General features: G+C 45.3%; 1 protein-coding gene across 42 annotated transcripts in view; it reads left to right on the forward strand.

Annotated features, from left to right (window-relative positions):
* The window catches only part of LOC125045785 (longitudinals lacking protein, isoforms A/B/D/L-like), an 81,243-nt gene that overhangs the window by 664 nt on the left and 63,079 nt on the right, over nucleotides 1–17,500 (forward strand). For 22 of the 42 annotated variants that reach the window (XM_047643237.1, XM_047643271.1, XM_047643242.1 and 19 more), the window contains exons 2-4: nucleotides 2,252–2,334; nucleotides 2,463–3,347; nucleotides 3,500–3,601. In XM_047643237.1, coding sequence (XP_047499193.1) covers nucleotides 2,252–2,334; nucleotides 2,463–3,347; nucleotides 3,500–3,601 — 1,070 coding nt within the window. The other 20 variants (XM_047643255.1, XM_047643254.1, XR_007116592.1 and 17 more) reach the window with 19 other exon arrangements.

Genomic DNA, 17,500 nt, shown 5'->3' on the forward strand with positions numbered 1-17,500 from the left:
GACGCCTGGCATTTGTTATTGTGCAGGGAAATGGGTTATGGGCATTTTAGTGTGATTCCAAATGCCTTGTTGGAAATTTGGGGAGTGCTAACGTTTGGCAACTACAGCAGTCTCTCTCTCCCCCTCCTCTCCTCCCCCTTCCTTCTCCTTGCTTCTCTCCTCTCTCTCCTTGTCCCACACCTTCCCTCCCCCTCTCTCTCTCTCTCCCTCTCCCCTACTCCTTCCCCCTCCCCTTCTGAAATATCCACTCCCCTCCTCTCTCCTCCCCTTCCCTGCTTCCTCTTCCCTCCTTCCCCCTTCTCCTTTCCTCCACCTCTTGCTGCACCAGTTTATTGATTTTCTACCCCCTTTCTACCCCTCTCTCCCCCTTCTTCCCCACCCAGGTATTGTTTGTTCTGTGATTTGTGAGTGAGAGGGAGAGTGAGGGAAGCTGTTTTAAAGCTGACTTTCCAGGCTGTGAGAGAAAGAGAGTGATATGAATATGTAATGTATTATAAAGGCATTTCTTGTATTTATATTCATGTATTTGTAGCATGTAGTGTGTCAAATAGGATATTGAGAGATAAATTAAAGATTCATATTTGATATCTTGTGAAGTGTTCCCCTCCTAAGTTTTGGAAAATACCAGTTTCAGTATAGGGTTGGAGAGGGAGCCAGGGTTTGACATTCTGAATTGTTTATTTGTTTTACAAATTTGGATTTTAGATCTGGTAGCAGTTGTTAGGCATCTAGGATACTAAGAAGCCATGGAAATGTTTTAGGTTGTGAAGATGTCTGGCAGTGACTTTGCTGATTGGCAGGTCCTCTGAATGTCTAGGTGTCAAACTGCCATCACTTCTTACATAAAGAAATTTTGTTAGAAACATGTATGCAAAAGGGAACCAATTTAAGCTCTGACCTGCGAGAGTATAGGTGGCGGAGGTTTATTTTTCTTTGCGGGGAGTGAAGTGCAGAGGCCGAGGTATTGGCTCTCACCGTGCCACTATTGTTGCAGATTATTGTTAGCTCCCAGATATGAGGTAAATCCTTTTTTGAAAGTTTTTAAGGTATTAGGTGTCAATCTATGATTAATCTGTGTGTAATATATGTTCTGAGGATATTTTGTCTTTGTGAATATTTTTCAATAATATGTATCCTAATTATTTTAAGGATGGTATTTTTGAAGTCAAATTAATCCATAATGATAGATAACCCCAGTCATTGATAACTGTTCAAATACTAAAAAATGCAGTGAGAAAAATCTTCCATTCATTGCCAATCTTTAGTTTACTTGCATCCCCGACAAGCCAGGATTGTCAGTGTCTTTGGTTGACCAAGGCTGGGAAGAGTTAGGGTAAGGACATTATTTCTTCAGTCTGCTCACAATAGTTAATGTCTCACATCATGGCAAGACTGAGAGTCAGAATGATGTCCTCTTGTCATATTGAACAGTTGTTTAACATTCTACTTGTACGGCCCTGTGAGGAGTCATTGAGGAGAAACTGCTCTTCATTAGTAGACTTAAAGCCTCATTTTAGCCTCAGTTCACAGTGATAACATATTGCACAAGTTATTCAGCAACCATGGACAAAGTGAATGGACTGGTCCACTTAAGTAGTTGACTTGACTATGGTTATAGTTATATTAACAATTGGTTTATGGGGTGAATGGTCATCTTTCTCCATGTCCTATTTGCAATTATTGCCAACTTGATGATCCCCCCAATTGTGTACCCAAGCCCAGTTTTTACTCCAATATTACTTCATGTACATGGCAGATGTGAACAGATTCTTTTCAATGCACTAAATATTTATAGAGATATATAAAAATAACTTGTTTAAATGTAATAACTAATACTCCATGACACTATATAATAATTATAGTAAGAACCACTTAACTGACACTAATATGGCCCTGTATTGAGGTGAGAAAAATGTGCAATCTTTGATATTCAGGATATGCTACTAGATCAGTTTGTCATGATAGGATTTTTGTTTGGTTCAAGTATTGCCCCTGAATTGTTGCTCTATTGTGTGTTACCTTTGCCAAAGATAGGGAAGTAATATTCAAACCCCAAAGAGTAAATTCAAGTTGCAACTAAGTTTTGAGCGAACACCTCAGAAACTTTAATCTTTGAAAGCCTGTTCGTCTCATTAAGTAATTATCTATATCATCCATTCATGGATTTTTATTATTTGTGATGCTTACAACAGTTGTTAATAGACACCTAGTATGAATATGAGGAATTTACAATATTATGATTGAATTTCAGAAAGCATGGAGGAGTTACTTTCATTGAAGTGGAACAACCACCGTTCCACTTTCCTCCACATTTTGGGAGTTCTCAGGGACAAGGTATGTAAAAAATTATTTTATGGCATGGATCATGTATTTATATTTGTTTTTATTGATGTATAAAATTTACTCTTATTTGGCATCCTCTTGTTCATTATTGTCATTTTAATTTGTTTACAATTTTACAGCAATCATACACGGATGTGACTCTGGCATGTGATGGCAAGTTCTACAGTGTGCATAAGCTGGTGTTGTCAACATGTAGTGACTATTTCTGTGCCATGTTTGAGAAGACTGCTTGTAAAAGCCCTGTTATAGTGTTAAAAGATATTAAATGTGAGGACCTTGAGGCCTTGCTAGACTATATGTACCTTGGTGAAGTGAATGTAAGGCAAAGTGACCTAGCGTCTTTGATAAAGGCTGCCGAAAATTTACGCATCAAGGGTCTCGCAGTACCTGATGATGAACCTTCTAATAAAGTTCCGGCGACGTCTGCACCAAACAGAGCTGAACCGGCGAGGAGAGAAGGAGGGATTGGTAGCCCTCCTGCCAAGCGGAAAAGAAGAGATGAGGGTGAAGACGGCAGGGAAGATGTAAGACCGCAGGCCAGTGGTGGCTTACAAACCCCCCCTCCTCCTCCGTCTAGACCAAAGAGCCCTATTGCCCAGCGCCTGAGCCCTTCCCCCCACAGAACCTCTCAGGAATCCCCTGCAACAGATGATCGTGTCAGCCGTCCCCTCTCGTCGCCAGCAGAAAACCCTGCCTCGTCTCATGTCACGGCACAATCTTCCGCGCACACCACTGCGTCACAAGCGCAAGCCAGTAATCAGTTTAGATCAGAAGAGACTCCCTCCTTTGTCAAAGTGGAAATGGAGGAAGAAAGTGCCAACGAGATGCCTGGAGACTCCTACGACCTCAGCGCGGACGGTTACAAGGAAGAAGGCGACGATTCTGGAAGTGGAGTGAATAATGATTTACCTGAGTTCCTACAAGCAGCAGCCACTGGAGCCTTAGCTGGTAGCACAGCCTCGTACCCTCACCCTTCCTTTGCCGGGCCCTCTGGCTACCAGCCGGTAAGTTATTTGACATAATACACAAACTCAAGATTTTGGAATAAGAATTACTTTATAACTCTGCCTAAGAATCAAGGGACTTGACTTCTGATAATCAGCTTGTCAGCTTGTTTTTATGTGTGTTGTAACTTCTCTTGCAATGTTTTGTGTAGGGAGACCTGGCGGGCTGGCAGGGTGATGGATCGTCCATAGGCTTCCCTGCACATCTTAACTTTAGCACCTCAGACAGTTCTAGTCAACAGAATGCACCCGGGGTAAGTGTTGGTCTTTTCCGTTATTTTTCCATGACCCTGACGAGGGATACATCTATGGCAGTTTAACATTGCAGTGAATATTAGTTTGTTCTTTTTCATCTTTTCTCTTTTGTGCTTTTGCAACAATATTGTAGAATGAAAATGATTGTATGTTTTACAGTTAAGAACCTCTCATATTGTCAAAGCTCTTGGCAAATAATTGTTAAAAATTGGTTGGTTGCATCAAGAATTGCATTCATAAGATGTATCCCTTTCATGTGGTTATGAGCAGATGGTTCCTCACCTTCTTGAATACTAGAGGCTGGAAATTTGTAGTATTGATTGCTATAGTCTTCACCTGTTTAATTTTTTTTTTTCTTTATCATGTTATATTATTGGTTTAAGTTTAATTTGAAAGGTCTGGAAGAGGGGAAAGGGGTAGTTGGGCTTCAAGTTTCTTCCTTAAATGTTTTTTTTTTTTTTGAATGGGGGGAGGAGGAGGGGGGCCTTTATTTTCTACACTTTGGGCTTGTTATTCTGTCCTCTAGCTGGAGTCCAAGGTCCAGGAAGAGAACCCCAATGTTTTGAGGGTAAGTGATCAGTTAGGAGATTTGCCGTGTCCAGCCTCTAGTGTATCATCATTTGGACCTTCACAATAGCATTTCGTTTTCACACCTGTTTGTTCTGAGTATCCAGACTGGTGAGGTTTCATCTTTTAAAAGGGATCAGTAATGTAATCCAGTTTTGTCATTGAAGTTAAATGCATTGCCTTCCAATTGTCTCTGTATTGAATTTTCTGCATATATTCCTGAAGAAATTGATACCGCCAATTACAAGATTTTTATTTAGAGTGGTAAATGTATTTGTGTGTGATTTGGATGTGTGAAAAGTTGGATGTGGAATGGGTAGTAAATACTCCTGACTTGACAGACTTGAATACTGTTGGACACAAATGGAAGAGAAGGGAGTAAGCGAACATTTCAGCAAGTGTGTGTGCACTCACTTGAGAAAAAATACTAATACATAATCACTTGCTCAGTCTTACCACCTCCATCTATGCCTCACTCACTCACTCACTCACTCACTCACTCACTCACTCACTCACTCACTCACTCACTCACTCACTCACTCACTCACTCACTCACTCACCACCCACCCACCCACCCACCCACCCACCCACCCACCCACCCACCCACCCACTTACTCTCTGTCTCTGCCTGTCTCCCAGTCACAATCATAATCACATTCATACTGCTCTTAATCATTCTTAATCCCTCCCTCCCCCCCCCTCTCTCTCTCTCTCTCTCTCTCTCTCTCTCCTCTCTCTCTCTCTCTCTCTCTCTCTCCTCTCTCTCTCTCTCTCTCTTTCCCTTATTTTCCTCTTTCTTTCCCCTTCTCCCCCTTCCTCCCTCCCTCTCTTTCCTTCCCTCCCCCTCCTCTCCCTGTTCCTTTCTCTCCTTCCCTCCCCCTCCTCTCCCTGTTCCTTTCTCTCCTTCCCTCCCCCTCCTCTCCCTGTTCCTTTCTCTCCTCTCCTCTCTCCTCTCCTCTCCTCTCCCCTCCCTGTTCCTCTCTCCTCTCCTCTCCCTGTTCCTCTCTCCTCTCCTCTCCTCTCCCTGTTCCTCTCTCCTCTCCTCTCCTCTCCCTGTTCCTCTCTCCTCTCCTCTCCTCTCCCTGTTCCTCTCTCCTCTCCTCTCCCTGTTCCTCTTTCCTCTACTCTCCCCTCCCCTCCCCTCCCCTCCCCTCCCCTCCCCTCCCCTCCCCTCCCCTCCCTGTTCCTCTCTCCTCTCTCCTCTCTCCTCTCCTTTTCTCTCCTCTCCTCTCCCCTCCCTGTTCCTCTCTCCTCTCCCCCTCCCTGTTCCTCTCTCCTCTCCCCCCTCCCTGTTCCTCCCTCCCCTCCCCCTCCCTGTTCCTCTCTCCTCTCCCCCTCCCTGTTCCTCTCTCCTCTCCCCCTCCCTGTTCCTCTCTCCTCTCCCCCTCCCTGTTCCTCTCTCCTCTCCCCCTCCCTGTTCCTCTCTCCCTCTCCCCCTCCCTGTTCCTCTCTCCTCTCCCCTCCCTGTTCCTCTCTCCTCTCCCCCTCCCTGTTCCTCTCTCCTCTCCCCCTCCCTGTTCCTCTCTCCTCTCCCCCTCCCTGTTCCTCTCTCCTCTCCCCCTCCCTGTTCCTCTCTCCTCTCCCCTCCCCTCCAGGTTCCTCTCCCCTCCTCTCCAGGTTCCTCTCCCCTCCTCTCCAGGTTCCTCTCCCCTCCTCTCCAGGTTCTGCTCCCCTCCCCTCCAGGTTCCTCTCCTCTCCCCTCCAGGTTCCTCTCCTCTCCCCTCCAGGTTCCTCTCCTCTCCCCTCCAGGTTCCTCTCCTCTCCCCTCCAGGTTCCTCACCTCTCCCCTCCAGGTTCCTCTCCTCTCCCCTCCAGGTTCCTCTCCTCTCCCCTCCAGGTTCCTCTCCTCTCCCCTCCAGGTTCCTCTCCTCTCCCCTCCAGGTTCCTCTCCTCTCCCCTCCAGGTTCCTCTCCTCTCCCCTCCAGGTTCCTCTCCTCTCCCCTCCAGGTTCCTCTCCTCTCCTCTCCTCTCCTCTCCTCTCCTCTCCCCTCCTCTCCCCTCCCTATTCCTCTCTCCTTTCCCTGTTCCTCTCTCCTCTCTCCCTGTTCCTTCCTCTCTCCTCTCCTCTCCTCTCCCTGTTCCTTCCTCTCTCCTCTCCTCTCCTCTCCCTGTTCCTTCCTCCTCCTACCTCTCCCTGTTTCTTCCTCCTCCTACCTCTCCCTGTTTCTTCCTCCTCCTACCTCTCCCTGTTTCTTCCTCCTCCTACCTCTCCCTGTTTCTTCCTCCTCCTACCTCTCCCTGTTTCTTCCTCCTCCTACCTCTCCCTGTTTCTTCCTCCTCCTACCTCTCCCTCCCTCTCATCCTCTCTACCTCTCCCTCCCTCTCCTCCTCTCTACCTCTCCCTCCCTGTCCTCCCCTTCTTCCCCCCTCTCCCTCCCTCTCCCGTCCCCCTCTTCCTCTCCTTCCCCTCCCGTCCCCCTCTTTCTCTCACTCTCCCTCTCCTTCCCCTCCCGTCCCTCTCTTTCTCTTCCTCTCCCTCTCCTTCCCCTCCCGTCCCTCTCTTTCTCTTCCTCTCCCTCTCCTTCCCCTCCCGTCCCTCTCTTTCTCTTCCTCTCCCTCTCCCTCTCCTTCCCCTCCCGTCCCTCTCTTTCTCTTCCTCTCCCTCTCCCTCTCCTTCCCCTCTCTTTCTCTTCCTCTCCCTCTCCCTCTCCTTCCCCTCTCTTTCTCTTCCTCTCCCTCTCCCTCTCCCTCTCCCTCTCCCTCTCCCTCTCCCTCTCCCTCTCCCTCTCCCTCTCCCTCTCCCTCTCCCTCTCCCTCTCCTTCCCCTCCTGTCCCTCTCTTTCTCTCTTTCTCTCCCTCTCCCTCTCCCTCTCCCTCTCCCTCTCCCTCTCCCTCTCCCTCTCCTTCCCCTCCCGTCCCTCTCCTTCCCCTCCCGTCCCTCTCCTTCCCCGCCCCTCCCTCTCCTTCCCCCCCCGTCCCTCTCCTTCCCCCCCCGTCCCTCTCCTTCCCCTCCCGTCCCTCTCCTTCCCCTCCCGTCCCTCTCCTTCCCCTCCCGTCCCTCTCTTTCTCTTCCTCTCCCTCTCCTTCCCCTCCCGTCCCTCTCTTCCTCTTCCTCTCCCTCTCCTTCCCCTCCCGTCCCTCTCTTCCTCTTCCTCTACCTCTCCTTCCCCTCCCGTCCCTCTCTTCCTCTTCCTCTACCTCTCCTTCCCCTCCCGTCCCTCTCTTCCTCTTCCTCTCCCTCTCCTTCCCCTCCTGTCCCCCTCTTCCTCTCCTGCTCCCGTCCCCCTCTCCCTCCCTCCTCTCCTTCCCCTCCCATCCCTCTCTTCCTCTCCTTCCCCTCTCTCCCTCCCTCCCCTCCCTCCCGTCCCCCTCTCTCCCTCCCTCCTCTCCTTCCCCTCCCGTCCCCCTCTCTCCCTCCCTCCTCTCCTTCCCCTCTCTCCCTCCCTCCTCTCCGTCCCCCTCTCTCCCTCCCTCCTCCTCTCCTTCCCCTCCCGTCCCTCTCTCTCCTTCCCCTCCCGTCCCCCTCTTTCTCTCCTTCCCCTCCCATCCCCCTCTTCCTCTCCTTCCCCTCCTGTCTCCCTCTTCCTCTCCTTCCCCTCCTGTCTCCCTCTTCCTCTCCTTCCCCACCCATCCCCCTCTTCCTCTCCTTCCCCTTCCATCCCCCTCTTCCTCTCCTTCCCCTCCCATCCCCCTCTTCCTCTCCTTCCCCTCCCATCCACCTCTTCCTCTCCTTCCCCTCCCGTCCCCCTCTTCCCCTCCTTCCCCTCTCTCCCTCTCTGTCAATCATTCTCTTCCTCCCTCCCTCCCTCTCCCTGTCAATCATACTCCCCCAATCACTTGGTAGCACTCCCTCCCTTCTTCCTTTTAATCCATGTACCTACTCATAATTAGTCAACCTACTTGGAATCAATCATCACAACATGCTCATACTTTACAATATATATATATATATATATATATATATATATATATATATATATATATATATATATATATATATATATATACTTCTACATGTACATTTACACTCAAAGCAAGTGCATCTTGGGAGGGGGACCTTAAATACTGTTTGTTGCATTTAATGGGCTCTTTATTTTTTTATTTTCATTGTTCAGGAAAACCCTCTTATCTATCATTGTTGTTTTTTTCTATTTTGAAATGAAGATAAGGCAATCAGATATACATGAGGGGTGTGGATAATTTTGAATATCTTTACTTTAAATGGTATTCAAAGCATAACATTATGGGAGGGGGGGGAGAGAGAGAGAGAGAGAGAGAGAGAGAGAGAGAGAGAGAGAGAGAGAGAGAGAGAGAGAGAGAGAGAGAGAGAGAGAGAGAGAGAGAGAGAGAGAGAGATGGGGGAGGGGGAGGGGGAGGGGGAGGGGGGAATGGTAAACTGTGAACTTCATATGTTCACAGGTGATTGTGTGATTTGGAGTATGCTCATCTCAAGTAGTGTTAAATTTTCAAATTAGTGTATTCACATTTCGTAGGTTACTGTAAAATCTATTGAGTTCGACCAATATTTTTTTTGTATTAAGAACAGCTTCAGGGTTTATAGCGTTGTAATGGTAAGGGCAGTTATTTCTTGCCAGTTTCGCGAAAGTTTAAGACACTAATAGGAAGTTCATTTTCTATATAGTCTTTGAATGTTGAGTGTGTGTGACTTTACAAGGGCATTTAATAAGAGAGATAAACCAAATTTTTGAAGTGTAATGTATAAATGAAATGGATTTTTCACTTTTGGAAAATTTGAAGGCAGTTGCCTCAGATGAATTTTATTTCTTGAATTTGATATATACCAAGAAGAGTAGTTACTGATCTCTATAGCCATAGTTACAAATGTTAGTGTCCAGTGTAGGTCAGACTGAAATAGCTTTACATTATTCTATTTCTTTAAATTGAGTTTTCATTTTAAAAGCTGTAAGAACAAAAAAAAAATCACTGGACATAAACATTCTTTTGTATTGCATGTTATAAGTTATATTTCTTGAAATATTCCTCTGCAAAGTAATAGGTGTGGGTTTTGAAAGAGATGCACTGAAAGCATTGCAAATGAGCTTGGGGAATGTTTCAAAACTTAATGTGAAAAATATTATTAGGGTAATATTTGGTGAAGACCAAAAAAGAAAAAAAAAGAGAGAGAAAAAAAAAGGAAGTGAACTACCCATTACTTGGCTAAATGCACCTTCAGGTTTCGGTTTATCAGTATAATATGTGTTACTCATTGGGTGGGTTGTAACCCTGAAGGTGTCATTATGGCTGACCAAAAGAAATCATGAATTGCATTGGTAAATGTGTAAGATAATACTTCTTCTGAAGCAAATATACAGGTGCATATCAAACATTATCAAATACACTTGCTACTGAACATGAACACACTATTCCTGCACTGATCATCCTTCACCTACTAATACATATACTATGGAAATTTGCTTGTGCATTCACCCATGCACATTTTTTCTGTATACAAACACATCTGTGCAATACAACACAAACACATGTTCAGGTGTATCTTTATGGCAGATTATGTGAATCTTTTAATGCATTGTGAGAACTACCACTTTTATTTTTACCCTTAAAGGTATTTGTGTTTTTTGAGGGGATATAAAATACTTAGGAGAGAGGTTTGATAAAGGAAACTACATTGTATAGTACAAGATTATTTAAAATGTCACTTGTCATTTCAAAATCTAGATGGAAATTAACAATACACACTAGAGGGGGATTGGGTAAATGAACAATTGCTTTTTTTGAACACTTGCATTACGGGTAAGCTGATACTGTATTTTTCAGGATGTTGGGGTGGGCCAGGTCGGTGTAATGGGGATTGAAAATCACAGCTGGTCAAGAGCGGAAGGGAAGGCACAAGGGAGACGCAACGTTTGCCCTCATTGTGGAAAGAGTTTTGCTTACCCAAAAGACCTACGTCGACACATTCTGACGCACACAGGGGAGAAGCCGTTTGGGTGTCCGTTTTGCAGTCATAGAGCCAATCATAAGAGCAACTTGAAGATGCACATATTCTGTGTACATGAGAAGGAGATTTCGTAATCAGCTTGCCAAAGTTGTTAGGATTTGTAGATCATTGTTGTGGTGGTAAAGAGTAAGAGACATGGCAGTCGTATAATGTTTGCTTTTACCTGAGTGCCCCGAGTAAGACGTTGCCATATTTTTGCAGGGCATGGGGATAGATGAAGTCGGTGCAATGGGAAGTTTGAGTCTTAGTAGACTGAGAGCTGTTGTGAGTACCCACCCCAAGCGACACTTGTGTCCCTTCTGTGGCAAGGGCTTTCAGTCGCCCAAGGACCTACGGCGACATATTCTGACTCACACTGGGGAGAAGCCCTATCTCTGCCCGTACTGCAATCACAGAGCTAATCAGAAGAGCAACTTGAAGTCTCATATGCTGTGTGTTCATAACAAAGACGATTCCTGAATCTGGCAAGTTGCGGTTGCGGTTGTTCTAGGAACGTGTCAGACCTCGAGGTAATGATGTGAAAATGAAATTACTGACCAGAAAAACAAAAACACTGTCAAGGCACCATAGATATCGTTTCTTGTATTTAAAAGGGAAATGTTTAATTTCATTTGCTTTTCTGAAAGAGTAAGACCTTGCCATATTTTTCAGGGCATGGGTGTTCGTGAAATGGAAAGTATGAGTGACAGTAGACTGAGAATCATCTTGGGTTCCCACAGCAAGAAACACTTGTGCACCCACTGTGGCAAGAGCTTTCAGTCCCCCAAGGACCTGAGAAGACACATACTCACTCATACTGGGGAAAAGCCATATCTCTGCCCATATTGCACCCACAGGGCAGCACTCAAGGGAAACTTGAAAGTGCATATTATAACTGTTCATGGAAAGTCTGTTATGTGAGCCCTCTTTACCTTGGTACTACTTGGATTAAAAAAAAAATATTTATTTTGTTTTGTATTTTAGAAGAATGGCAGTGTGGTTTGTGGTTTCTGAGTAAGGCTCTTATTACTACATGGTAAAACCCTTTATGGTATGTGGTTCTTGTTACTAGTTTCACAATGTCATGGGAGTTGTGCGTGTTCAAAGGTGGGCTGCTGACTCAGGGAGGGTGCGTTGTCATTGCAGGGTGCGTTGTCAATGGAGGGTACGTCTTCTGTGCACCTCCACATGGGTATGAGCCCCCGGCGACTGTTGGCTGCTACCCAGCGGCACCCTAGTACACATCGGCAACCCAACCCACGCCAGCTATTGGCCCAACCCAGAAAGCATCCTTGTCCTCAGTGTACCCGTATCTTCTCCAGCATACGCGACTTGGACCGCCACTTCCTCACTCACACAGGCGAGAAGCCCTACGAGTGTCCACACTGCCCACACCGGGCTAACAGGAAAGGCAATCTCAAGACCCACATCAGAGCGCTTCACCCAGATAGTGTTGTGTGAAGATCAGATACTGTTGATTATGTGAAAGAAAATAGCAAATGAATGGGGTCAGTGAGAAGGATAGGGGCCTTTTGCTCTGTGCCACTCTTTCCAAAGCTTCAAAAATGAAAGAAAGACAAAATGATAACAATAAGAAAAGGGAAGAACAAAATCTATTCAAGTAATGAAGTATGAGAATTTCAAAGTGGTTTGTGGTTGTAATTTTGAAGATGCCTTAAAAGAATTAGAAATAGGATAATCTATTTTTGTTGAAAATATGGCTTGTTTATTACTACTGTTAAGCCTTAGGGAGAGCGTAAGAGGAGTATGATACCAAGTTGTTGAGGCAAAGCTTTGGTGTTTTGCAGGCGGTGGGTGGCGCCGTCAGTGAGGGTCTCTTTGTTCAGTGTCCAGCTTGTGGGAAAAAGTGCTATGGTCGCAATCGTAAGCAGAACATGGTCCACCACATGGCCACACACAGCCGGGATCGCCCTGTCACCTGCCCACACTGCCCCTACCGAGCTGCCTCAGAGTCTCAACTTTACAGACATATCACCATGTTACATCTCAACACAAGTAGACTTCTTGATGCAAACACTAAAGACAGCTAGACACAGTGTTTGGGTTATGGGAAAAGGAAAGTGGGTATGGAAACTAATTTATGTTTAGGAGACAGATAAGGTATGGAAATGCAATGTTTTATACTTAAGATTGCAATACCTCTGGGTTCAAGCAATGAATCTGAGGGGTAGATGTACACATATTCCCGATAGACAGGTTGAGTGAATGTATTCGCCTTCTTGCAGGCAGCAGGAGAGTTGCTGACTGGGGTGAGGGTCGGCCCCCAAGGGCACTTGGGCCAGGGTGACTCGCATAAGTCCTTTGAGGTTGCAGGGCCAACTCCTATTGTTGGACTCTTGTGCCCAGTGTGTGGCAAGCGGTTCCAGGGTCGCAATCGACGTCAGAACCTTGAACACCACCTTGTCACACACACTGGTGAGCGGCGCTATCCCTGTCCACTGTGTCCCCATCGGGCAGCCCACAAGTGGCACCTCAAGACTCACCTCCTGCGACGCCATGCACAACATCCAGCTTTAGCCCAAGAGGCTAATCAGAATTCTCAGCTTGCAGACATCCATGGTGGCTCTGATGAAGTCATAAACCAACCAGCTCAAGTCTAAACTTGTATGTATGTAGGGAATGTATGTGGATTTAAATCTCCTTTATTGCCAAGCTAAGGAATGGACAGACTCCTAGTGAAAGATGCATGTTGTTATGTTGCAGGAGTGGCGAGGCCCCCCGCTATCGTGTGAAGTGTGTGGCAAAATTTTTACTGGGCGCAACCGAAGACAAAACCTACAGCAGCATCAGATGATCCACACTGGGATCAAGCCTTTCTCTTGTCCTTACTGTTCTCACAGTAGTAACAGAAAAGGCAACATGGATATGCATATCCTAAGAGTACACGGAGAGGTTCTGAGAGATTCAAATGAAAGCCCGTCCCTTCAGCTGCCTCCTGTTTGAATGGGATGAGCAAGTACCATTTGCTGGGATGTATCTGCCAGAAAGAGGAAAGCTTGCCCACAAAAAGTAGAAGAGCCTGTCGACGGTGCTGCAGAATCTTTAGAGTTTGACAAGTAGACCTGCAGATGTATGTGAAAGTGTGGGAAATGCAAGTGTGGGAACTGAGATTGTGCCATTTTGCAGGGGGATGTTGGGAGCCATGGTGACGTAATACTCTGCCCAGTGTGCGGGAAAGGGTTCCAGGGGCGCAGTCGGCGGTGGAAGCTGGACCGCCACATGCTCCTCCACACTGGGGAGAAGCCCTACCAGTGCCCCTACTGCTCACATCGAGCTAATCAAAAAAACAACTTAAGGATGCATATCCGCGCACGGCACGAGGAATGGCCCTCCCCCCCTGGAATCTCTTCCACAGGAATGCCATAAGCATTGACAGGTGTTAAATCTTGAAATATGAATGTTATGGACTCCTCTTATTTTTATTATCATTATTTCTTTTAATAGATTTATTATTATTATTTTTTTTTATGAAAGTTCACAAGTCCATTTGGGTGCAGAGTTACCAATCACCTCTGAATTGTGGTAGGTGGTGTCATGAGAGAAGGGGTAGTCTTAGTGAGGGTATTGCTTTTTGCAGGGGAAGACCTCCACCATGAGAGGAAGCTCAGGACTGGGCCATCATCAACCCTCATCCCACCCTCTACCACCTCCGCTACAGTCCTCATCATCACCAGCTAAACTTTGTCCTGTCTGTGGCAGAGCTTTTGGTGGGAAGAATCGGCAGTTCAACCTGGCAAGGCACATGCGAACCCACACGGGAGAAAAGCCTTATGCCTGTCCTTATTGCCCTCACAGAGCGACTCAGAAAGTTAACTTGAAAGGCCATGTGATTACTCGGCATGGCAGAGACAAGTGGGAGGAAGTGGGTTTGCAAGGGAATGATGACTCTGCAATAATGAATTGGATTAACCATCCATCCAGCTCTGAAGAACATGACAGCTTTGCTTGCTGAAGTAAATTTTTATAAAGAATTTTAAAAGTTAATGAACAGAGTCCCACAACAGCACAGCCATGCTGGAAAAAAAATTGAAACTCGCACCAACTTATTCTACTGTCTGCCAAAAGTTTCTCAGCAACTAAGCTGGCATGTTGTGCTTTGCAGGGCTGTGAGAAGGAAAGTCCTTGGGACGGCATTCTCCAGTGCCCGTTATGTGGCACGGCATTCCACGGCGATTACCGGAAACGGAACTTGAAGCAGCACATGTCTATTCATAGAGGTGAAAAGCCGTTTTTCTGCCCATACTGTCCTCACAAATCGAATCGTAAGAGCAATCTGAAAGTGCACATAACGGCAGTGCATTTAGGCCGTGCGGACAATGCTCAGTGATTACACAAAGTTGGCCAATATTATGTATGAATATTTTGTCATACGCAATTTTTGTCTTTTCTTTTTGAATTGATTTAAATAAAAGCTAATGATTTCATACTATTTAAAAGTTTTCGCTCATGACTGTTCATGTCCAATTGATGTTCATTGAGTAATACTGTACAAATGTATATGTAACCATTGTAGAGAATTATATTAGTTATTCCAAAAATCAATTTGTTTTTATTTTACTTACCCACAAGTTATATTGAGTTTTATTCATAGTGAAGGCCTATTACAACAGTTTGTGAAATTACAAATAGTGGAATAAGACTTCAGAACTTGAAAATGGGAGAGTATTATAAGTGGAAAGTAAGTCAATTATTTATTGATTCATTTATTACAAATCCAAGTATAAAAGTTTAAATCTTTATTGTTGAAAGTAGAAACTTGATTTTTCTTTACATTTCTATATTTTACAAACTTCTAAGGGTTAGTTTTAAGTGCCCACCACACAGAGTAAAATGAAGAATGCAATCCCAACAAAAATAGTTGTTCCTGTGGATAGTTTTGAGGTGTTCTTTTCCGAGTAAGTCGATCCACAATTTTTCTTTAAAAACAAAGTAAAAAAGTTTATTATTATTTTTGTATTGGATATAAATAATGTCATGCAAAGGGAACTCTTTTATAGCACTTAAATCAAGCTTACATAATTAGTTTTGTTTTCTGTTCTGGAAAATATGGTCACCTGAGAAACTATTACATAATTTAAAGCAAGAGAGGAGGGCAGTTTACAGTTGTTTTTTTTAAATATACAAAATAAGATTTCTTGTGAAGTAAATTTGCAGTGTCAAATTTCTATTACTGTTCAGTGTGAGCAGTGTTATTTTATAACTGTTGAAATGAAGTTGGTTTGTTTATTGTCAAAATGATTTAAAGTGAATTAGAAATAGGTATTTCATATATATATATTTTTTTAAGCAATGCAAGATGTGGACAGATCTTCGTTTTCAGTTTATAAGTATATTATCCCAGACAAAGAAAAGATTTTTTTATGTCAAGGAAGAATTGAAGTTGAAGATACCATTTGATGCTGAATGGAAAGTGGATATATTCCTTTTTTATATAGTACTTTTTTGCTTGAATTGTCTAAGCTTGAAACTTTTGAAGAAAGTGTAAAAAACATGTTGGCAAATGCTAGTATCTTGTAAGGGCTAGTAGACTCTTGTCTGAAGCAGGTGCTTGTGTTGCAGGTGGGCCGGGTGTCCCAAGGCAGGGCTAGCGGCCTTACCTGTCATGTCTGTGGTAAGGTGTTCAGCGGCAAGAACCAGCGCCAGCTGCTTCGCCGACACCTTCTCATCCACACTGGCGAGAAGCCTCACGCCTGTTCCCATTGTCCTTATCGCACTAATCAAAAATGCAATCTCAACATGCACATTGCCACTGTGCATCGTGCTGCCCCGTTGCTGCACACAAACCTCACCCCAACGTACACTTTAGCGCAGCCAGCATCCACCTCGCAAAGTTCAGCTCCAGCAGGCGTTAATTTTCGTAGCCTCGTTGCCAGGAAGGACAAGTAAATGTTTTGTAGGATTTGTTCTGAATAAAAGTTCTCAGACAGTATGTTATATTTTCTCTATTATGCATTTATATATTTTGGTCCTTTTTTTTTTCTGGGGACAAGAACAAAATCATGTAAATGAGATAAATTGTTAGAGGTTTGAGTATGGGTTCCAGTGATCTGCTTTGTTTTCTAGACTAGTCTTCTGTGAATGAGGAGTTAAAGGTACAACAGTACAGTCAGATACACTAAGCGGGGATGTGTTGTGTGTTGCAGGGTGTGAGGGTAGGCGTGATAGCCCCAGGCGGGTGTGAAGGGCTTGAGGGGCGTGGGCTGACGTGCCCCGTGTGTGGCAAGGCGTTCAGCAGCCGCAACCGCCGACAAGATCTGCAGCGTCACCTCCTCTCCCACACTGGAGAGCGACCCTTCCCATGCTCATTCTGCCCCTATCGGGCCTCACTAAAGGGAAACCTCAAGAAGCACATACAAGGCCTTCACGGCCATCTAATTAAGAGAGTTGAAAATGAGGCAGTCTCCCCCAGTGCTCCTGTCCTCTCACCTCCTTCACAGAACATGCAGAGTATGACACATGGGAATGCTAACTTCTTGAGTTGAAGGAGTGTATGTTATTTGGGCTGCTCTACAGTGTTAGGGCATTTTTTTTTTTTTTTTTTTTTTCCCTTTTTTTCACTCATTTATCATGCTAAGTTTTCTAAAGGATAAGAAACTTGTGCATAAGAATGGACGTTGCAACCAGCGACACGAATGGAGGCTGACGTGCGGTGTTGTTGTTTCAGGGGCGGGTGGCGTCTTGGCAGTCCGGGCTTGTGGCACACCGCCCACTCCTGCCAACCCCCTCTTCCCAGTCTGTTGCAGTTGAGTGCATAACATGTGGGAAGACCTTCTACGGATTCAACCGCAAGTTCCTGTTAAAGCGACACATGATCACTCACACTGGTGAAAAGCCTTTCCAGTGCCCACACTGTCCGCATAGAGCTAACTTGAAACAGAATTTGGAAGTCCACATTAAACGGAAGCATAGGGAGCAAATGCCTGCAGATTTCGTGCCTTCAAGTGCAGCAGAAACTCCTTGAATAAGGAGTCTTTCATTGTATTTTTTTTCTTTTTATTTTTTATCTTACTTTAATGATTGTGCAGCTTTTTTTTTTTATGTAAGAAGTGGTAATGGAAATGCGCCACTGGTGAAGCGGAAGGTTAAGTGTGCCCTGTATTGCAGGCGGGTGGAGGGACGTCGCAGGAGCAAGTGGGAGCTGTCCTTGAGAGTGGCACCTGCCCCTTGTGCGGCAAGCACTTCCCACGAGTCGCATCCTCGTGGCGGCAGAAATTAGAGCGCCATCTTCTCACCCACACGGGAGAAAAACCGTATCGTTGCCCATACTGTCCCCACCGCAGTGGTAGGAAGGATTCAATCAAGAGGCATGGCAGGATAATGCATCCTGATAAAGCCCCACTCTCAGCAGCGGACATTTTGTTGGCATGTGAGCAAACTGGCAATCAGTTTTGAAGCAAAACTTGTACTGATG

The sequence above is a fragment of the Penaeus chinensis genome, chromosome 38, assembly GCF_019202785.1.
Source record: "Penaeus chinensis breed Huanghai No. 1 chromosome 38, ASM1920278v2, whole genome shotgun sequence".
Taxonomy (NCBI): domain Eukaryota; kingdom Metazoa; phylum Arthropoda; class Malacostraca; order Decapoda; family Penaeidae; genus Penaeus; species Penaeus chinensis.